Source organism: Odocoileus virginianus, chromosome 3 (genome assembly GCF_023699985.2).
Source record: "Odocoileus virginianus isolate 20LAN1187 ecotype Illinois chromosome 3, Ovbor_1.2, whole genome shotgun sequence".
NCBI classification, from domain to species: domain Eukaryota; kingdom Metazoa; phylum Chordata; class Mammalia; order Artiodactyla; family Cervidae; genus Odocoileus; species Odocoileus virginianus.
The window spans coordinates 35,241,287-35,260,269 of NC_069676.1; the positions used below are offsets into that span (position 1 = coordinate 35,241,287).

The following is an 18,983-nucleotide window of genomic DNA, read 5'->3' on the forward strand; positions in this document are numbered from 1 at the left end:
TGATCACGGAACAACTTTGTTCCATCAAACAACTGTTTGATCCACGGAACAACTAAGTCCATGTGCCACAATTGTAGAGCCTGTGCTCTAGAGCCCGGGAGCGGCAACTACTGAGCCCACATGCCACAGCTGCTGAAGCCCTGCACTCTATTGATCCCGTGCTCCACAAGAGCAGCCAGAGCAATGAGAAACCTACACATCACAACTAGAGAGTAGCCCCCACTCACCATAGTAGAGAAAAAGCCCACACAGCAACGAAGACCCAGCACAGTCAAAACTAAATAAATTTTTTTTTAATTTTTAATGCTGATCTCCATTTTTAAAAAAAGAACTTTACTGAAGCATAATTTATATACAACAGAATTCACCAATTTTCAGTGTACAGTAAGTTTTGACAAATGCATACAATGTATACACGGCATCTTTATATCACATAATTACAATCATTTATATTTGACAAATGCATACAATGTATACATGGCATCATTTATATCACATAACCACAATCAAGATATAAAATATTTCAAGCACCCTCAAAAGTTCTTATGTACCCCTCTGCAGTCAATCCTCCTCTCACTTGACTCCTTGCAATGATCAATCTACTTCATGTTCCTACACTTTTGCCTTTTCCATAAAGTCATATAAATGAAATAACACAGCGTGTCATGTTCTGTGTCTGATTTCTTTCTTCTAGCATGTGTTTGAGAAGCATTCATGTTGTTACATATATCAGTAGTTCATTCCTTTTTACTGCTTAATAGTATTCCGCTGTATGGATATATCACAATTTGTTTATCCATTCATCTATTAATCCATTTGGCTTCTTTTCCAGCAGAGTTCTGGCTTTAAAGTACATTTACACATTTAAAACAAAACATTGCCAATGCTAATTCTGAGGCTAAAAGGATGATTAGAGAAGATATAAAAATTGGGAGCAGAAATACAAATACATTCTCAAAGATACACCTTTCTTTAATTATTCTTTAAGCAGCATATATTAATTCAACATTAATGCAACACATGTTTATCAAAGAAATTCCAGGCACTGTATAGGCCACTAGCAATAACAAGTACTGGGTTGGCCAAAAGGTTTTGGTTTTTTTTTTGTTTTTTTCAGTACAATGGCTCTACTAGCACTTGGTTGTCTTTAACTTCATTTCAAACAATTTTATTAGATTGTATTGTGACAGCTGTTGTTCAGCATACATTTTTTTAAAAACCTATCAAAACTGGTGGGTTTTGTGTAGCCATTTTAGTATTGTAGATGGAAGAAAAAAAAACATTATCGGCATATCATGCTTTATTATTTCAAGAAAGGTAAAAATGCACTGAAACAAAAAAAGATTTGTGCAGTATACGGTGAAGGTGCTGTGACTGATCGAATGTGTCAAAAGCGGTTTGCAAAATTTTGTGCAGAAGATTTCTCACTGGACAATGCTCCACAGTCATGTCAGCCAGTTAAAGTTGACAGCAATCAAATCAAGACATTAACTGAGAATAATCAACATTAACCACACAGGAGGAAGCCGACACACTCAAAATATCCAAATCGAGTGTTGAAAAAAATCTACACCAGTTTGGTTATGTTAATAGCTTTGATGTTTGGGTGCCACATAAATTAAGCAGAAAAAACATTCTTGACCATACTTCCAAGTGCAATTCTCTACTTAAATGTAGTGAAAACATGATGCTTTTTAAAGCAAGTTGTGACGGGCAGTGAAAAGTACATACTGTACAATGATGAATGGAAGAGATCATGAGGCAAGTGAGAAGAACCATCACCAACCACACCAAAGGCTGATCATCCAATGAAGGTGATGCTGTATATATAATGGGATTGGAAGGGAGCCCTCTATTACAAGGTCCTTCTGGAAAGCTAAGTGATTAATTCCATCAGGTACTACTCCCAATTAGACCAACTGAAAGCAGCACTCAATGAAAAAGGTCCAGAATTAGTCAAAAGAAAATACATAATCTTCCATCAAGATAATGCATGATGCACGTTTCTCTGATGACCAGGCAAAAACTGCTATATCCTGGCGAGGAAGGTCATTCTGCTGTATTCGCCAAAAGTTGTATCTTCAGATGTATGTTTATTTTGGTCTCTACAAAATTCTCTTAATGGAAAAAACTTCCTTTCCCTGGAAGACTGTAAAAGGCACCTGGAACAGTTCTTTGCTTAAAAAAAATAAAAAGTTTTGGGAAAATGGAATTATGAAGTTGCCTGGAAAATGGCAGAAGGCAGTGGAACAAAACAATGAATACACTGTTCTATAAAGTTCTTGGTGAAAATAAAAAATGTGTCTTTTATTTTTACTTTAAAAACTGAAGGAACTTTTTGGCCAACCCAGTAAGATGGGGACCCCTCATGCTCTGGTTCAGGGGTCTGCAACTAGTTCATAGGTCAAGTAGAGCCAGTTGCCTGTTTTTGAAAATAAAGTTTTAATGGGACACAGCCACATTCATTCTTCTTTATACTGTCTATGATTGCTTTCAAGTTAAAATAGCAGAGTAATTTCAAGTTCTTTGTATGGCCCACAAAGCCTAAAATACTTATTATCTAGTCTTTTTATATTCGGTTAGTACAAAAGTAATTTTGGTTTTGTACTGCTGAAATTTGCTGTTTGATATTAGAATACATTCTTAAATAAATGCAGTTATGTTATACATCATTTTAATGTGCATTTCTCATTTTGTTTTTTTGCTAATGATTTATTCCTTGCTGTTTATTTTATATTTATTTTAGACTAGGGAAATGATGTCAGACAAAAAGCAAATTTGAGCAATTTTCTTATTCAAGTTCAAAATGGGTTGTAAAGCAGCAGAGACAACTTGCAACATCAGCAACACACTTGGCCCAGGAACTGCTAATGAACGTAGAGTGCAGTGGCTGTTCAAGAAGCTTCACAAAGAATACAAGAGAGACAAGCACAGTGGCCAGCCAACAGAAGTTGACAATGACCAACTGAGAGCAATCACTGAAGCTGATCCTCTTACAACTCCACAAGAGGTTGCTAAAGAAAATGTCGACCATTCTATGATCATTTGCCATTTGAAGCAAATTGGAAAGATGAAAAAATTCAGAAAGTGAGTGCCCCTTGAGCTGACCACAAGTCAAAATAATCGTCATTTTGAAGTGTCTTCTTCTCTTATTCTATGCAACAAAAATGAACCATTTTCTAGATCAGCTTGTGACATGTGATGACCAGAAGTGGATTTTATATGACAACTGGAGACAACCAGCTCAGAGGCTGAACGGAGAAGATCCAAAGCACTTCCCTAACCCAAACCTGCACCAATAAAGGTCATGATCACTGTTTGGCGGTCTGCTGCCTGATTCACTACAACCTTCTGAATCCCAGCCAAACCATTACATCTGAGAAGTATGCTCAGCAAATCAATGAGATGCACCAAAAACAGCAATGCCCACAGCCAGCACTTGTCAAAAGAAACGGCCTAATTCTTCTGTACAACGCCCAATTGCATATCACACAACCAATGCTTCAAAAGTTGACCAAATTGGGGTACAAAGTTTTGCCTCATCTATATTCACCTGATTTTTTTTCACCAACGACTACCACTTCTTCAACCATCTTGATCGATACCTTTTTGCAGAGAAAGTGCTTCCACAACCAGCAGGAGGCAGAAAATGCTTTCTAAGAGTTCACTGAATTCCAAAACACAGATTTTTATGTTACAGGAATAAACAAACTTATTTCTAGTTGGCAGAATATGTTGATTGTAACAGTTCCTATTTTGATTAATAAAGATGTGTTTGAGCCTAGTGATAATGATTTAAAATTCAGTCTGAAACTGAATTATATTTGTACCAACTTAATAGAAAAAGTCTGTCAACCTCTGGTCTAGACATCTATCACTTGATATAAGAACAGAAACAATATTTCAAAAGATGACAATGAGTCCAGAAAGGAAATTTATTTGAGAACACAATCCAGTAAGTTTTCTGTTATCTACACTATACACACTATACATCTAACCAGTATTTCTGTGCTTCACAAATACAATGAGCAGCCAATGCTGGGCAAATAGTATACTTAAAAGGTACTGAGGTAGCTTCTCAATCATCAAATGATTATATACATTTCTAGTGTTAACCACACTTTAATACATCATAATTTTTTTGAAACTGGATACACACACAGATTTCACCACCTTGTTGGAAAAAGACTTAGAGTGTATAAACTTCAAAATCTTCTCTATCAAGCTTTCCTGAGAGATATTTTTAAAAATGACATTTAATCTGTTAGAAAAGAAAAGAGTTGCTCACTGCTTGTACTACTGTAACAATAAAAGTCTTTCATTAAGCTTTCTGTAAATGGCTGAAACATTTAACTATGTATTCAATGATAGTGACTAATTAAGAGGACACTAGCTTCATAGAAATAAATAATGTTAGCATCATGCACAATGTGGGCATGATGTTGTAATCCTGCTTCTTCACTAAGATGATGTTATAATTTGAGTATCAGACCCAGGGAACTATAAGCAATATGAGACAAAACAAAATAGGTAAGATGGACTACTATACTAATCTGTGTTTCACTCATTTAGGACAAATTTTTATACATAGCTTCTAAATTATGTATTTTATTTTTATTGAAGTATAGTTGATTTACCAGTTGTGTTAATTTCTGTTGTACAGCAAAGTGATTCAGTTATACATACATATACATGTCTTTTTCCTTCTTTTCCATTATGGTTCATCACAGGAAATGAAATATAGTTCTATGTGCTATACAGAAGAACCTTATTTTTTATACATTCTGTATATAACAGTTTGCATTTGTTAACCTAAGCCTCCTACTCATCCCTCCCCCACTCCCTCTTGGCAACCAAAAGTTTGTTCTCTAGGTCTGTGAGTCTGTTTCTATTTCATAGGTAGGTTTATTTGTGTCATATTTCAGATCCACATATAAGTGATACTATACAGTATTTATCCTTCTTTCTAACTCAGACGTCACTTAGTATGATAATCTCTACTTTCATCCATGTTGCTGCAAATAGCATTATGTCATTCTTTTTTACGGCTGAGTAATATTCCATTGTGTGTGTGTGCATGTGTACACACACATACACCACATCTTTCTCTATTCATCTGTTGATAGACATTTAGGGTGCTTCCATGTCTTGGCTATTGTAAACAGCGCTGTTATGAACAGTGCTGCATTTTTTTAAATTACATCAATAGTTTTGTCTGGCTATATGCCCAGGAATGGGACTGCTGAATCATAGGGTAATTCTTAGTTTTTTGAGAAAACTCCATAGTGTTTTCCATTATGGTTGTACTAACTTACATTCCCAGTGTAGGAGGGTTCCCTTTTCTCCGAACCCTCTCTGGCATTTTGTTATTTGTAGACTTTTTAATGATGGCCATTCTGACCAGTGTGAAGTCAATGGTACCTCACTGAAGTTTTGATTTGCATTTCTCTAGTAATTAGCAATGTTGAGCATGTTTTCATGTTGGCCATCTGAATCTCTTCTTTGGAGAAATGTCTATTTAGGTCTCCTGCCCATTTTTTGATTAGGTTGTTTGTTTTTTGTTGTTGAGGTATATGAACTGTTTGTCTATTTTGGAAATTAAATCCTGTCGGTTGTATCATTTGAAAATATTTTCTCCCACTCATTTGGTTATCTTTTGCTTTGTAAGTCTTATTAGGTGCCATTTGTTTATTTTTGTTTTTGTTTCTATTGCCTTGGGGGGCTGACCTAAGAAAGCATTGATACAATTTTTATCAGAAAATACTTTGCCTGTGATCTCTTCTAGGAGTTTTATGGTGTCTTATGTTTAAGTCTTTAAGTCACTAAATTATAGAGACTCAGGAGTCTAGCTCCATGAAGAAGTAGTTATACTTTCTTAGCAAAAGAACAATAATGTTAGGGAAACCTTTTACCTAACTCATTTAGAAGTGGCTTATATCAACAAACAGTTGGAGTTAATTAGAAGGTTAATGACAGCAAATCATGATCACAAAAGTTATATAACCACAGTGATGAAGGGCTTGCTTTTTCCTCATTAACTTTCCTCTCATTAGGGATTTCAATATTATTGTATTTGCAGGTTCCTCCTGCAAGATCCCAGGGTGATGTCACATGCCATCATCCTTAACTTACTGCTTCCCTCTGGATGACATAAGTCAAGAGGCCTAGATAGAGAGGGAGCATTTTCATTTTTTCACAAAAATAACACCGTATTCCTGAGAGCTTCTGCCAAAATCATGGCACTTGGTAGTGACATCATTAGACAATAATTCACATAAACTTCAAATAATAAAGAAACCACTTTCAACAAAAATGACACAGTTAAACTTTAAAAATAAGTAAAGAAAGACTTTTACAATATGCTGCCAAATGTTTAAACTTTGGCAGGACTTTCCTAGACTAATGTGTAAATTAAGTATGAGTCTCTATGGGAAAAAACTTGAAAGAAACCAAAATAAGAAAACTACGAGTCTCTCTGACTCCAACAGGTTATATGCAACCTTAGATGTGACTTAAGGTAACATTTGTCCAATTCTCACTGTCCAAAGAGTTTAAACATTAAGACGAATGAGGCTACTGATAACTTATATATTAGCCCTCACTTTTAAGAAAAGCCAAATATACATACATATATATACATATATAAGCTAAAACAAATTCCTTAGAAAGTAGTGATTCATATCACAAAATAATTCTTCATATGATACAATGATTCAACTCAAGAGTTCACTTAGATAATGGATATCTTAGTTCATTTTAAATTATTTTGTATATCAAAACCTTTTCAGATGCAACTTTCAATTAACATCTTCTCAAACCTTAAACAAAGTACATGGATATTTTCATCATTATTATTAACAAAAGCAAAGTACAATACTTAACCAGGTTAAGTATCTATTTGGAGATTAAAAATAAGTCAATGACAGAACTGTGCACAAAATTCAATTTTTGAACTCCCTATGCAATAGACTCCATGAATGGCAATGTAAAACTAACCAGTAAAAGCCTCAGGGGAAAAAACTGCTCAATGACAGGCAAATTTGAGGACAACCCACTTTGAGAACCCATAAACCAAACCATAAAGTCCTCTTGGCTCTGAATGTAGCATTAAATGCTCCAAAGGCTTTGCTGCCATCTCTGATGACACCAGTAAGTAAACAAGCAAACAAAAGAGCCATATTAATTTCAAACTATCTCTAAGAAGAGAAAAGGTGAGATGCAGAACCAATGTTCATCAAAAAAAGTGTTATGTGTATATATATGTGTTGTATGAACACATACACACATCAATCACACATAAACCTCCTAAGAGTGGGTTGGAAAAGTCAGAAAAATTAATAGACACAAAAAGGTAGGGACCAGAAACTAGTAAAAATACAGTGGAGTACTTACCAGGACACACGGTGATTTCCTCTGCAGAACTCTTTGGCATAAAGGCTGAGCTTCTCTTACTGGTCAAAGCAGCAACGCTGAAAAAAGAATCAAACCCTACGTGAATTCCCAGTAAAATAAATCAGAACACAGGACCAAAAGCAATGGTTAGTCTTTCACAAAGCCACAGGTAATCTGATACCTGCTGTCCAATACCACAAAAGCACAACAGGGAAGCAAGGAATCAGCAGTGAAAACTCCAAGTCAAAAATAGGGAAAATAAATATGCTTACAACTATGGTTTCAGGGAAATCACTGAATGAAAAGAATCCCCTTTTGGAGTCTTCACAAAGGAAGGCTGAAGGGTAAGGACTCTCCATGGAACCACAGAAGACCAAAAAAAAAAGTCTACTCCAATATAAGGATGTCAAAATTGTTTTACAGTCTCCATCTCAGCCTTCTGAAAGCTAGGGTTGTGTAAACTCATGAGACGATATGAAGATTCTTCTGACACAATAGCTTTTCCCTCACCTTGCAGTTTAATTTCCTATTTATCTCAAGATGTGGTTCTACAAGCAACAAAAATAAGATACAATTCCAAACTGCCTACAGCAAAAATCTGTCCAACCAAGTTAAGTATCTCTTCTGAGGAAAACATAATTATGAAAGGCTACCCTCATCCAATCTTTTGGTTTACCCTGACTGCTCATGGAGCGCAATCTTTTCCTGACACAGGAGCACACAGCTGAGAGATCTGAGCATCTGAGCTAGCCCCCTCATGCTTCACAGAGCTTTACAATTAGTTTAATCAAGTATGCAAGAAAATGCTTAAAAACATAAATCATCACATCAACGAAGAACCACAGAGAGGAGAGAATAACCACCACTGATTCATGATAAATAACTAAATGCTGATAAGAAACCACAAGTGATTTCTCCCTCTAAATAAAATATCTCAGAGCATTTGTTACAAACCTAAGCAAGATACAGTTTATTCTGCATGTAATATTAGAGCTCTATTCAAAGGGTCCATCACAAAACAATTTGCTGACATTTATTAAATGGGTTAATCAATTTGAAGTCAAACCACATTGCCTGCAATTCCAACTCTCTCCTGGTGACAAAGCGTATAATCATTTATTAAAACCTACATCTGCCCTGCAGAAGGCTCACCACAACAAAGCAGAAAGGACTGCAGGAAGCAGAAGGCTACTCCGGTTAAAACCACTTACAAAACTGTCTTAACAGCAGGAAAATCAAACCAAAGTCACATTCTTCAGCTCAGAAAGAAAACACCCAGTACTATCAACTTAACCAAAAGCCTAAGAACATCAACTTAAGTAACAGCAAATGACAATTGGGCCTCAACTTCTGTTTGGGAGATGACAGTCAGTTAACACAAAATTAAGCTCTTGAATAATCCTCAAAGGTCAACTAATGATAAAAGAGAAAAGTAATTGGATGTCTGATCTAATTAATGCAGTTTATAACCAATCAACCTTACAGTTCAGTTCAGTTCAGTCACTCAGTCGTGTCGGACTCTTTGTGACCCCATGAACCACAGCACACCAGGCCTCCCTGTCCATCACCAACTCTCGCAGTCTACCCAAACCCATGTCCATCATGTCGGTGATGCCATCCAACCATCTCATTCTCTGTCGTCCCTTCTCCTGCCCTCAATCTTTCCCAGCATCAGGGTCTTTTCCAATGAGTCAGCTCTCCACATCAGGTGGCCAAAGTATTGGAGTTTCAGCTTCAACATCAGTCCCTCCAATGAACACCCAGGACTGATCTCCTTTAGGATGGACTGGTTGGATCTCCTTACAGTCCAAGGGACTCTCAAGAGTCTTCTCTAACACCACAGTTCAAAAGCATCAATTCTTCTGCACTCAGCTTTCTTTACAGTCCAACTCTCACATCCATACATGACTACTGGAAAAACCACAGCCTTGACTAGATGGACCTTTGTCGGCAAAATAATGCCTCTGCTTTTTAATATTGCTGTCTAGGTTGGTCATAATTTTCCTTCCAAGGAGCAAGCGTCTTTTAATTTCATAGCTCCAATCACCATCCGCAGTGATTCTGAAGCCCAGAAAAATAAAGTCAGCCACTGTTTCCCCATCTATTTGCCATGAAGTGATGAGACCGGATGCCAAGATCTTCGTTTTCTGAACGCTGACCTTTAAGCCAACTTTTTCACCCTCCTCTTTCACTTTCATCAAGAGGCTCTTTAGTTCTTCTTCATTTTCTGCATAAGGGTGGTGTTATCTGCATATCTGAGGTTATTGATATTTCTGCCAGCAATCCTGATTCTAGCGTGTGCTTCATCCAGCCCAGCGTTTCTCATGATGTACTCTCCATAGAAATTAAATAAGCAGGGTGACAATATACAGCCTTGATGTACTCCTTTTCCTATTTGGAACCAGTCTATTGTTCCATGTCCAGTTCTAACTGTTGCTTCCTGACCTGCATACAGGTTTCTCAAGAGGCAGGTCAGGTGGTCTGGTATTCCCATCTCTTTCAGAATTTTCCACAGTTTATTGTGATCCACACAGTCAAAGGTTTTGGCATAGTCAGTAAAGCAGAAATAGATGTTTTTCTGGAACTCTCTCGCTTTTTCGATGATCCATCGGATGTTGGCAATTTGATCTCTGGTTCCTCTGCCTTTTCCAAAACCAGCTTGAACATCTGGAAGTTCACGGTTCACGTATTGCTGAAGCCTGGCTAGGAGAATTTTGAGCATTACTTTGCTAGCATGTGAGATGAGTGCAATTATGCAGTAGTTTGAGCACTGCCCTTCTTTGGGATTGGAATGAAAACTGACCTTTTCCCGTCCTGTGGCCACTGCTGAGTTTTCCAAATTTGCTGGCATACTGAGTGCAGCACTTTCACAGCATCATCTTTTAGGATTTGAAATAGCTCAACTGGAATTCCATCACCTCCACCAGCTTTGTTCGTAGTGATGCTTCCTAAGGCCCACCTGACTTCACATTCCAGGATGTCCAGCTCTAGGTGAGTGTGAATGATCACACCTTCGTGATTATCTGTGTCGTGAAGATCTTTTTAGTACAGTTATTTTGCGTATTCTTGCCACCTCTTCTTAATATCTTCTGTTTCTGTTAGGTCCATACCATTTCTCTTCTTTATTGAGCCCATCTTTGCATGAAATCAACCTTCACATATTATTAAAGTAGGAAGATTTAAGAAGGTAACCCCAATTAATCCATCCATCAAGAATAACTGAGAAGGTAATACAAATACAGCCATTTAAGGAAAGATGAGATAAAATCATACTAAAAGTGACACTGGATATGGAGTGAGGGTGATACAGGTTCTGTGTGGCCTGAATAATATAAATGCTTCAAAGAGGATGTAAATCTTAAGACTTTTAAAAAGATGTATATGGTTTGGATATGTGGATAAAATAAGCATAAGCATAAGGAACAAAGGGAGAAAGGACAAGGACCGTAAAGAAATCATTCTAGAGCCTTGTTATTGGCATAGGAAGCGAGTGTCGTTAAGACAGTAGCAGGATGTGACCACTTTTCAGGAACAGTGTAGATGGAATTTGTGCCAAGACAGTTGTGTTAGACAAGTAAACTTTTAAGATCTCTTCCACCCTACTTCACTAGGCTTCTATGAGATGCCTATTTGAGAACTGGAAGATAACAATTTCTCTTTGGCTCTGTGTATAAAAGAGCTAAAAGTTCCCTGGGAAAGCTGTTCCTATACAGTCTCATTCATGTGGCGATCTTTTATTCTGGTGCTATCAGAGGAGAATTCAGACCCACGATAATATTTAATCTTACCTCTGTGAGACAGGTACAGAATTTCCTTCTTCAGAAGTTTCTTCAACAAAGAGTCCTTGGGAAGACTGTAAAGAAAGATGTAACATCCTAAATATATAGGCACAGATGAACTGGTTTTTCTTCCTTTAAAAAAAAAATAATTGTTCAACATTAACACTCAGCATATAGTAATAAGAATAAAACATTTTACAAAAGTCAGTGAGTTTAAGTAAAAAGAACATATTCTGTGGAATCAGAACACTGGAATTTAAATCACAGGTGAATCACCTATTAACTTTTAATCCTTGATAAGTAACATCTCAATCTGTTTCCTCATCTTAAAATAGTATTAAAACCCACTTCACAGTGTTATTGTGAGAATTAAACAAGATAATATATACAATGCACCGTGTAAAACACAAGGCATTAAATATTAGTGAGTCAAATGAATTATGATTTCAGAAAAGCAATTATGAAGCTTTTGTTGTGGAAGGAAGAAATACAGAGAAAAGTTCAGCTCTCAATGGAAAGAAGTATCTCTTGGTAGAACCAAGACATAACATAGGCTATCCAAAAAAAAAAAGTTATAAAGATTCTTTTCACTATGAACCTGCCACTATGGTTAATATTTAGCTACAAAAGATATCTTTTAAAAAACACAACAAATAAGGACCAGATAAGGAAAAAATTATTTTCTTTGTTAATAGAGTTGGTGCAAATGTTAACTCATTAAATGTAGGTACGTGGAAAAGTGTGGGAAAAGCAGCTACTGCTGACTTAGGGGTACTTCTAAGGAAGTACCTGCGCTGTGAGGCTTCTTCCAACAGATATAAAGCTGAAGTTTTCAGGGTCTCCTAACAGAATATAAATAACCTAAACAAGTTAGGCACCTCTCTATCTCTCAAGTAAATGATGAAATATACTAACAAATAAGAAGAGCCTAAATGAGTCCTCAGTCAAAGAGAAGATAAAGCTGTACAATGACTGGGAATGTAGTCATCATGAAAAAGGAGGGTTGAACAAAACTGTCAAAAGGACTAAAATACAACAGTAATAAATACTTTATTTGCTTGAACTCAGTGGTGACAAAACAGTTTTGTTCCTGTTATCTAAGAAACCACCAAAAGATAAATACTGACACCTGGTGTCCATTTAATAGAATTTTACTTTATCGGAATGACTAGCCAATCAAGACTTATTAGGCTTCAGAAACAAATAAGGCACTAACCAACAAGTTATGAGATACTGCCATCTCTACCTTAGGCTAAAGCACATCTTGATCTTTTCCAGTGTAGTTTTTTTTTAGTTATCGTTACACCTATTATGTGTCAGGCCTATGCTAATCACTTTACATGTGTTATCTCCTTTAATCCTCACAAGAACCTTCTGAGGTAGAAGCTATTAAATTATTTTAAAAATGAGGAACGTGAAATTTCAACAGGTTAAATCATCTTCCCAAAATCATAGAGTTGTTCAAAGTGAAGCTTGGACCTTTCTGACTCCAAATGATCTTCTTCCTAACTATGTCAATACAGAATCCCAAACTGTCTTTATTTCAATAAATCATTTTTAATTTCTAAACTTACACCTCAAAGGCAGTGATCTAAACACAGAGGCAAAGTAAGGTTCTTCAAGAATATGAAAATAAGAGAGCAAAACAAGCAAACAAAATTTGATTAGACTATTCACAGCTAATCAAAATGAACAGAGAAGCATGACAGGAATGAAACTTTCACTAAGGAAGCTGTGGCCTAATCAAGACATTGTACTCCGCATGAACAAATATGCTAATGGAAATGGATAGTTTGCAACAAATAAAAAAGAAAAATCCAAAGACCCAGAATCAAGCAGTGGCTTCAAAACCGTAATCTGCAAGTGAAAGCACATCATCTGATCACCACAGAAATGCTCTCTGCTGTCAGGCACTAGTAGCTTATTAGGTCTTTCCACAACCTAGTTGAACCACTCCTTAAAATTTCCATTTTCTGATTATTATTTCAGCCTTCCAGATCCTTCATCCTTGAAAAAGATGTGATGGTCAATGAAAATGTCCGTCTTCCACAATAAAGTAATAGAGATTTGGTATACATACCAGCTTGATATTTGGTTAGTCAAAGTCAGTTCTCATATTCTCACACAACCTGGGAAAGAAATCCCAGTACCTGGACTAAAAATTAAAGATCAGACCCTGAAAAGTAATGACCACATCAATATACTACCCTTCTTCTCCCTGCTGTAAAGCCATTTAGATGACCCCTCCATCTTCATTAAAATCTTCTCTATAATTGCAGTGATGCCAGAAACCAGTTATCTGATTCAAATTGCTTGTCTATACAAAGTTTTTGCAACCTTCGTATAGACTAAGTAATTTGCCTCAAGGTGAATGTTTCTCTGAGTCCTTATTTCTGGGACTCTTGCTATCTCTATTAACCAAGGAGTCTCAAATATGGCCAGTTCCAGCAAAGTCATGCTGTTGTTCAGTCACTAGTCGTGTCCCAACTCTTTGCAACCCCATGGACTGCAGTACACTAGGCTTCCCTGTCCTTCACTATTTCCCAGAGTTTGTTCAAACTCATGTCCATTGAGTCGGTGATACAAAGCCATAGAAAATGTTTAACAAGCACATAAACTCTTTCTACCCAGTTCCTGAAAGCAGAAGGCCAAGATGTGAAATTACAAATGCAAGATTTTCATCATTTGACGACAGAATTAGGATATTAATTTCTCTTTGTTTCTTAAAGATACTATTCTACATTGGCAAGAATGCAGTGAACTAGGCATTTTCATACACTGCTGGAAGGAAACAGTACCAATTTGAACAACCTTTCTTAAAAGCAATTTAGCAGTAAACAGTAGGTCTTCTTTTCTATATTCATAACTGTTTAACCCAGTATCTTTCTGGTTCCCTATCCCTAAAGACACAAATTAGTGTAATTAAATAAATAAAAGTTTTACTTAGATGTTAATCACAACTGAAATATCCCTCCATAGGAAAATAATTTAAATATTATAGTAAACTCATAAACAGCCATTAAAAATGAGATCTATAAGTAATTTTAACATCAGAAAATGTTTGTATGTTAAGTTAAAATACAAAAATATAGTAGTATGATCTAAACTATAGAAAAAAATAGGTATAGAAAAAAAGATGAAGGAATACATCACTGGATGGTAAGACTGTGGATATTTTCAACCTTGTTCTTTACACTTTTTGGCATTTTTCAAGTTCTAAATGATTTCTAAAATTAATGTTAATGACTAAACTGAGTATTTACTAGGTTGTCTACCTGATCTCCTTTTACTGAGGACTGTTCCTCACCCCCTTGAACGTTAGTATAGCAGTGGGCTCATAGCCATTTGTACAATTTGGATCATGGCCCCTTTGAACCACAGACAACTGGGCTGGGGAGGACTAATAACTCCACATGGGCTGTAAGTCATTTCCTAGAAGTTTGCAGTTGAAATTTGGAGAGAATAAATCTCCTGTAACCTGTATTTACCTTTGGGAACTGGAGGATCAATGTCTTCCACCTACCATGTATAGCAGAGAAGCAAAGGAAGCCAGTTTGCAGGGAGAAAAATGAAGCAGATATAACTATGAGCCAGGGATGAATTTTCTAAACCTAGACCTTATTTAGGCTTGGTTTACCATTCTGTTTGAGAATTTATGAGAATCTATCTTTTTTATGATCAAGTCCTCTTTTTAATTAAGCTAGCTTGACTTGGTTCTTGAAGCCAAATAGTACCAAATAATAACTATGTGTAGTATTTGGTGGCCTCTTCATGAAGTTAGAGAACTTCAACTTAAAAGCCAGCTACTAGGTTCTAATCACTTCCAGTCTATTCTAAAGGCACTAGTTTAAAACCTCAGAACCTGACACAAGTCTATGCTCTAAAAACTCCAGCCCCTGGGATCTTTCAAGCTAACAACTTGAATTACAGTAAATCATTAAATATTCACTCTGTGGACTTAGTTTATTCTTTTAAGAAGAAGCATCTCTGAATCACAATGAATAAACAAAATGTTATCATAAGCATAACTTAACTTTCCTTTGAAAGAGAGGCAAATCACTGGAAGAACTGTTAGGAAAAATGCTTTATCTTTCTACACAGCTATCTTTCTAGAACATGGATGAAGAAGGCTGCTAGGGAAGAAAAATTCCCATATATATTTTCAATCAATAACCTCTGGTCCCTTAAAGAAAACTACCATTTACTGAGTGGCTATTATCTCCTAAGCATTATACTAGACATTTTACATAATTCACTTTATTCATTAAAACTACTGAAAGATATGAATAACTACTTTCATTTTACAGATGTTTTTAAATTGAGATTCAGAAGTTAAATGGCTTTCTCAACGGCAGTTACTAAAACACTAAAATAAAAATTCAAACTCCAAATCCATGCTCTCTACACAATGCAATGAAATTTCTCATAGCTACCATTTCTTGAACCCTTAAAAGAGATAAAAGAAAAAAACAGCATAACTGTAAAACAAAACCAAAAACTCAGAGTACAATAACAGAAACAGCAACACAAAGCAGTACAGTAATAAAATATTCTATATCCTTGAAAATTAGTTTATAAAGAATCTGTAATTATATGATTGTTAATACTCAGAGAAAAAAAGAATATAAGTTTAACCTACCATATATACAAATATATATAATATAATCTAGGTATCTCAGAAAAAGACTTAAAAGGCAAATGTGCCCAAATAGGGAATCGTTTTCAGTAAATTATTGAAAATCTCAAGCAAAAATCAGAAACGCAGGATTACAAGAGGTAAAAAAGTCAACTGGAAAACCACCTGCACTTCCTATCACAGAGGACTACTTCCCCTAATACATAATGGATGCCTATAAACCACTAAGAAAAAGACTGATATAAAAGAAAAATGCCGATAAGATGTAAGCAGACAAAAAAAGGAAATACAAATGGGTCTCAAGCACACATAAGAAAAGTGAAAATTAAGACTGCACTGTGATACTACTGTGTTTCATCCTCAGACTGGCAAAGATTAAGAAGTCCTGACCAAAAAAAAAAAAAAGAAGTCCTGACAATACGGTACTGGTATGGGTATGGGGAAAGCTGCTACTCATACAACCTCTACAGAAGGCAATTTAGGAACAGCTATCAAAATTGTAAATACATATATATTTTATCTACCAACTACATCAACAAGTTACCCTAAAAAATTTCCCATGTAGATGAAACACCTTATGCACAAAAGTAATAATCCTCTTCCAATTTAAAAAAAAAAAAATAATAATCACTGCAGCAGTGTTTGTAATAGTAATATTTTGGAAACAACCTAAATGTCCACCAATAGGAACACTAGATACATTAAACTCATCCATACATAGTGTATTACACATTCTCCCTCCAAAAGAAAAAGAAGATATTCTTTATGTACTGTTATGGAATGATCCCATAGAGACAGTAAATGAAAAAAGCAAGGTACAGAATAATGAAGAGTACACTATCAGCTGTGTAAAAGGTGAGGAAAAGTATCCATACACATTGTTTTGCACCACATGAAATCCTCAGAAGGATGCACTAGAAAACAGTAAAAAATGTTGACTCCAGGAAGGGGAACTGGTTGGCTGGGGATGGGGATAGAAGACAAACTTTATTTATATCTTTTTAAAATTTTAAGTCAGTTGAACATTACTACCTATTCAAAAACTTAACTTTTTAGAAATACATATTTTAAAACAAAATAAACTGATACATACATCTGATACAATAATGTTTTCAAGAATGCCTAAGGAATAGGAAAAGATCTAAGATAAGCTCTTAAGTAGGAGAAAGGAACAAAGTTTATATAGAAAAGTCTTCATTTTGTTGAAAAATTTAAAAGGAAAAATAACTTTATATGCATAAAAATAATGATGATTGCCTCTTGGTGCTGGTATTATGGTCAATTTTTTCTTCTTTACACTCTTCTGTACTTTCCTAATTTTTCATAGTGAGCATATATGTGTTACTTTAGAAGTCGAGAGGAGAGGGCGACACAAAAAACAGCTAAAATAATCCTTGTTTAATCTGTGAATAAATCATCCTTAATCACAGCATCACTGACCCTTACCTGACCATGACTGGTTGTTGGTTCTTCCTCCAACAAAAGTTTCTCTTTCAAGCTTTTAATTGGACTTTCTTGGAAATCCTTGGTTTTTGAGTGCCAGACAGATGCCCTAGACTCCTGCCTCTCCTCTTTGTCTTCATCTCCCACATCTTCTGAGATGCCTTCATTTTTTTCACTAGCCTGATCTCCTTGGCCACATTCATTCTGGATCAGAGAAGGAGGTCTAGGTAACACTGGTTCCCCAAAACCTTTTTTTTTTAAGAGCTGCCTCTGAGTCATTTTCAGGCTCTTTTGATAAACCTCCAACTGGCAGAGAATGACCTTGGTATACTGGTTAGGGTCTACTCCATCAGGGCAGAATGGAATACCCCAGAAGTAGTGTACAGTGCCCCCAGTGTCCTGGAGACCTTTGGCATCTGCTGGGGTATGCAGACAGTGCCTAGATGTGTCCCCCCTACCCTGGGCAGCTTTGTGAAAAGCACAACCCCTCCCAGTACTTTCCTGTGGCTTCCCACACTGTGTGTGCTCAGCCAAGTGGCCAGTACATCTGTCAAAACATTTAAAGTTCTCATTCTCAAACACTGGCTGGCTTGATTGGTCCCAGCTTCCTGAGCTGCCAGAGACCGGCTCCTCTTCAGTGTTTTCAGTGTGGTCCCAAGGCTCCTCTCTTTCCTCAGACTCGTTTCCCTGACTGATATGTGAGCCTTTAAACAGTGATGGAGGTACCAGCTGCCATATGCCTGTAGGTATTTGAGAAAAAGTAGGGCTAAGGACAAACCATTTTTTATTAAGAGGGTTTGGTAAGTTATCACTTATCAAGAATTACATAATGTGGGTAAAAAAGGCTCTTCTTTGGGTTTAACCAAAAGTTGGCTTCTCCTGGGAGATAAAAGTATGCTGCATATTAGTGAGATCTCAGCTACTATCTGATTTAACCTCTTTAATACCACCAAAGGGATTCTGGACATTTCTGTATATCTACTCTCAGCATGATATCCCTCTGATATGGTTATGCTTGATGAGAAGAAGGAGCCAGAACAGGGAGACATGCCTTCAGTGGTCCCAGAGTCTGTGGTTTTCTGTTGGTGGGACTGTGAAGATGGTCCAGTGGCCAGAGGTCGAGATCTGGTAGCAGAAGCATCAGAAGGCCGGCAACTCTGAAACAAGTGATCCCACACCAGACCAGGTTTATTATTAAGATAGCGATACATGAAGGATCATAGGAAGTACAAAAAGAGGAGTCCACTGTCCCTAAGAGACTCTCTTCTCCAAAACGTAGATGCTCAATTCAAATAAATTCCACAATGTGTACTGCATGCCTACTATGTACGAAGCATTGTATTAGATCACTATACTAGACCTTTTTCTAATGTAGAAAGGTGAATGGCATAAAGGATGGCTCAGGATCTGCCACTGGCAAACAGCTTTCACATTTAAAATAACTTCAATTACACATATTCAAATCACAATTTAATATTATGTTTAAAATTTTAATACTGCTCATTCTGTCTCTTCATAACCCACCTCCAGTTCTCATTCCCTTTGTTCTCATTCCCCACAATACAGGGGAAGTAAGCACCTTATCTTGCTCTCTTTTGGTTTCTTGGTACTCAGTAACTCTTTTCAGAAGCTGCCAAATACTATTGTTCTCTTAAGGCATGGACTGAAAATTTGTGAGGTAGAAAACTCTTCCATATAGAATTAACAAAACACTAAATTGAGTTCACAGTTCG

At 36.4% G+C, this 18,983-nt stretch overlaps 1 protein-coding gene across 6 annotated transcripts in view; it reads right to left on the bottom strand.

Moving 5' to 3' along the window:
• Positions 1–18,983, bottom strand: part of UIMC1 (ubiquitin interaction motif containing 1) — a 116,103-nt gene that overhangs the window by 43,137 nt on the left and 53,983 nt on the right. For 5 of the 6 annotated variants that reach the window (XM_070465149.1, XM_070465151.1, XM_070465150.1 and 2 more), the window contains exons 5-6: positions 11,181–11,245; positions 7,393–7,469 (exon numbers count right to left, since the gene is read on the bottom strand). In XM_070465149.1, coding sequence (XP_070321250.1) covers positions 7,393–7,469; positions 11,181–11,245 — 142 coding nt within the window. Of the gene's footprint in view, positions 1–7,392; positions 7,470–11,180; positions 11,246–17,253; positions 17,991–18,301; positions 18,408–18,983 lie in introns of all 6 variants that reach the window. The other variant, XM_020873980.2, reaches the window with a different exon arrangement.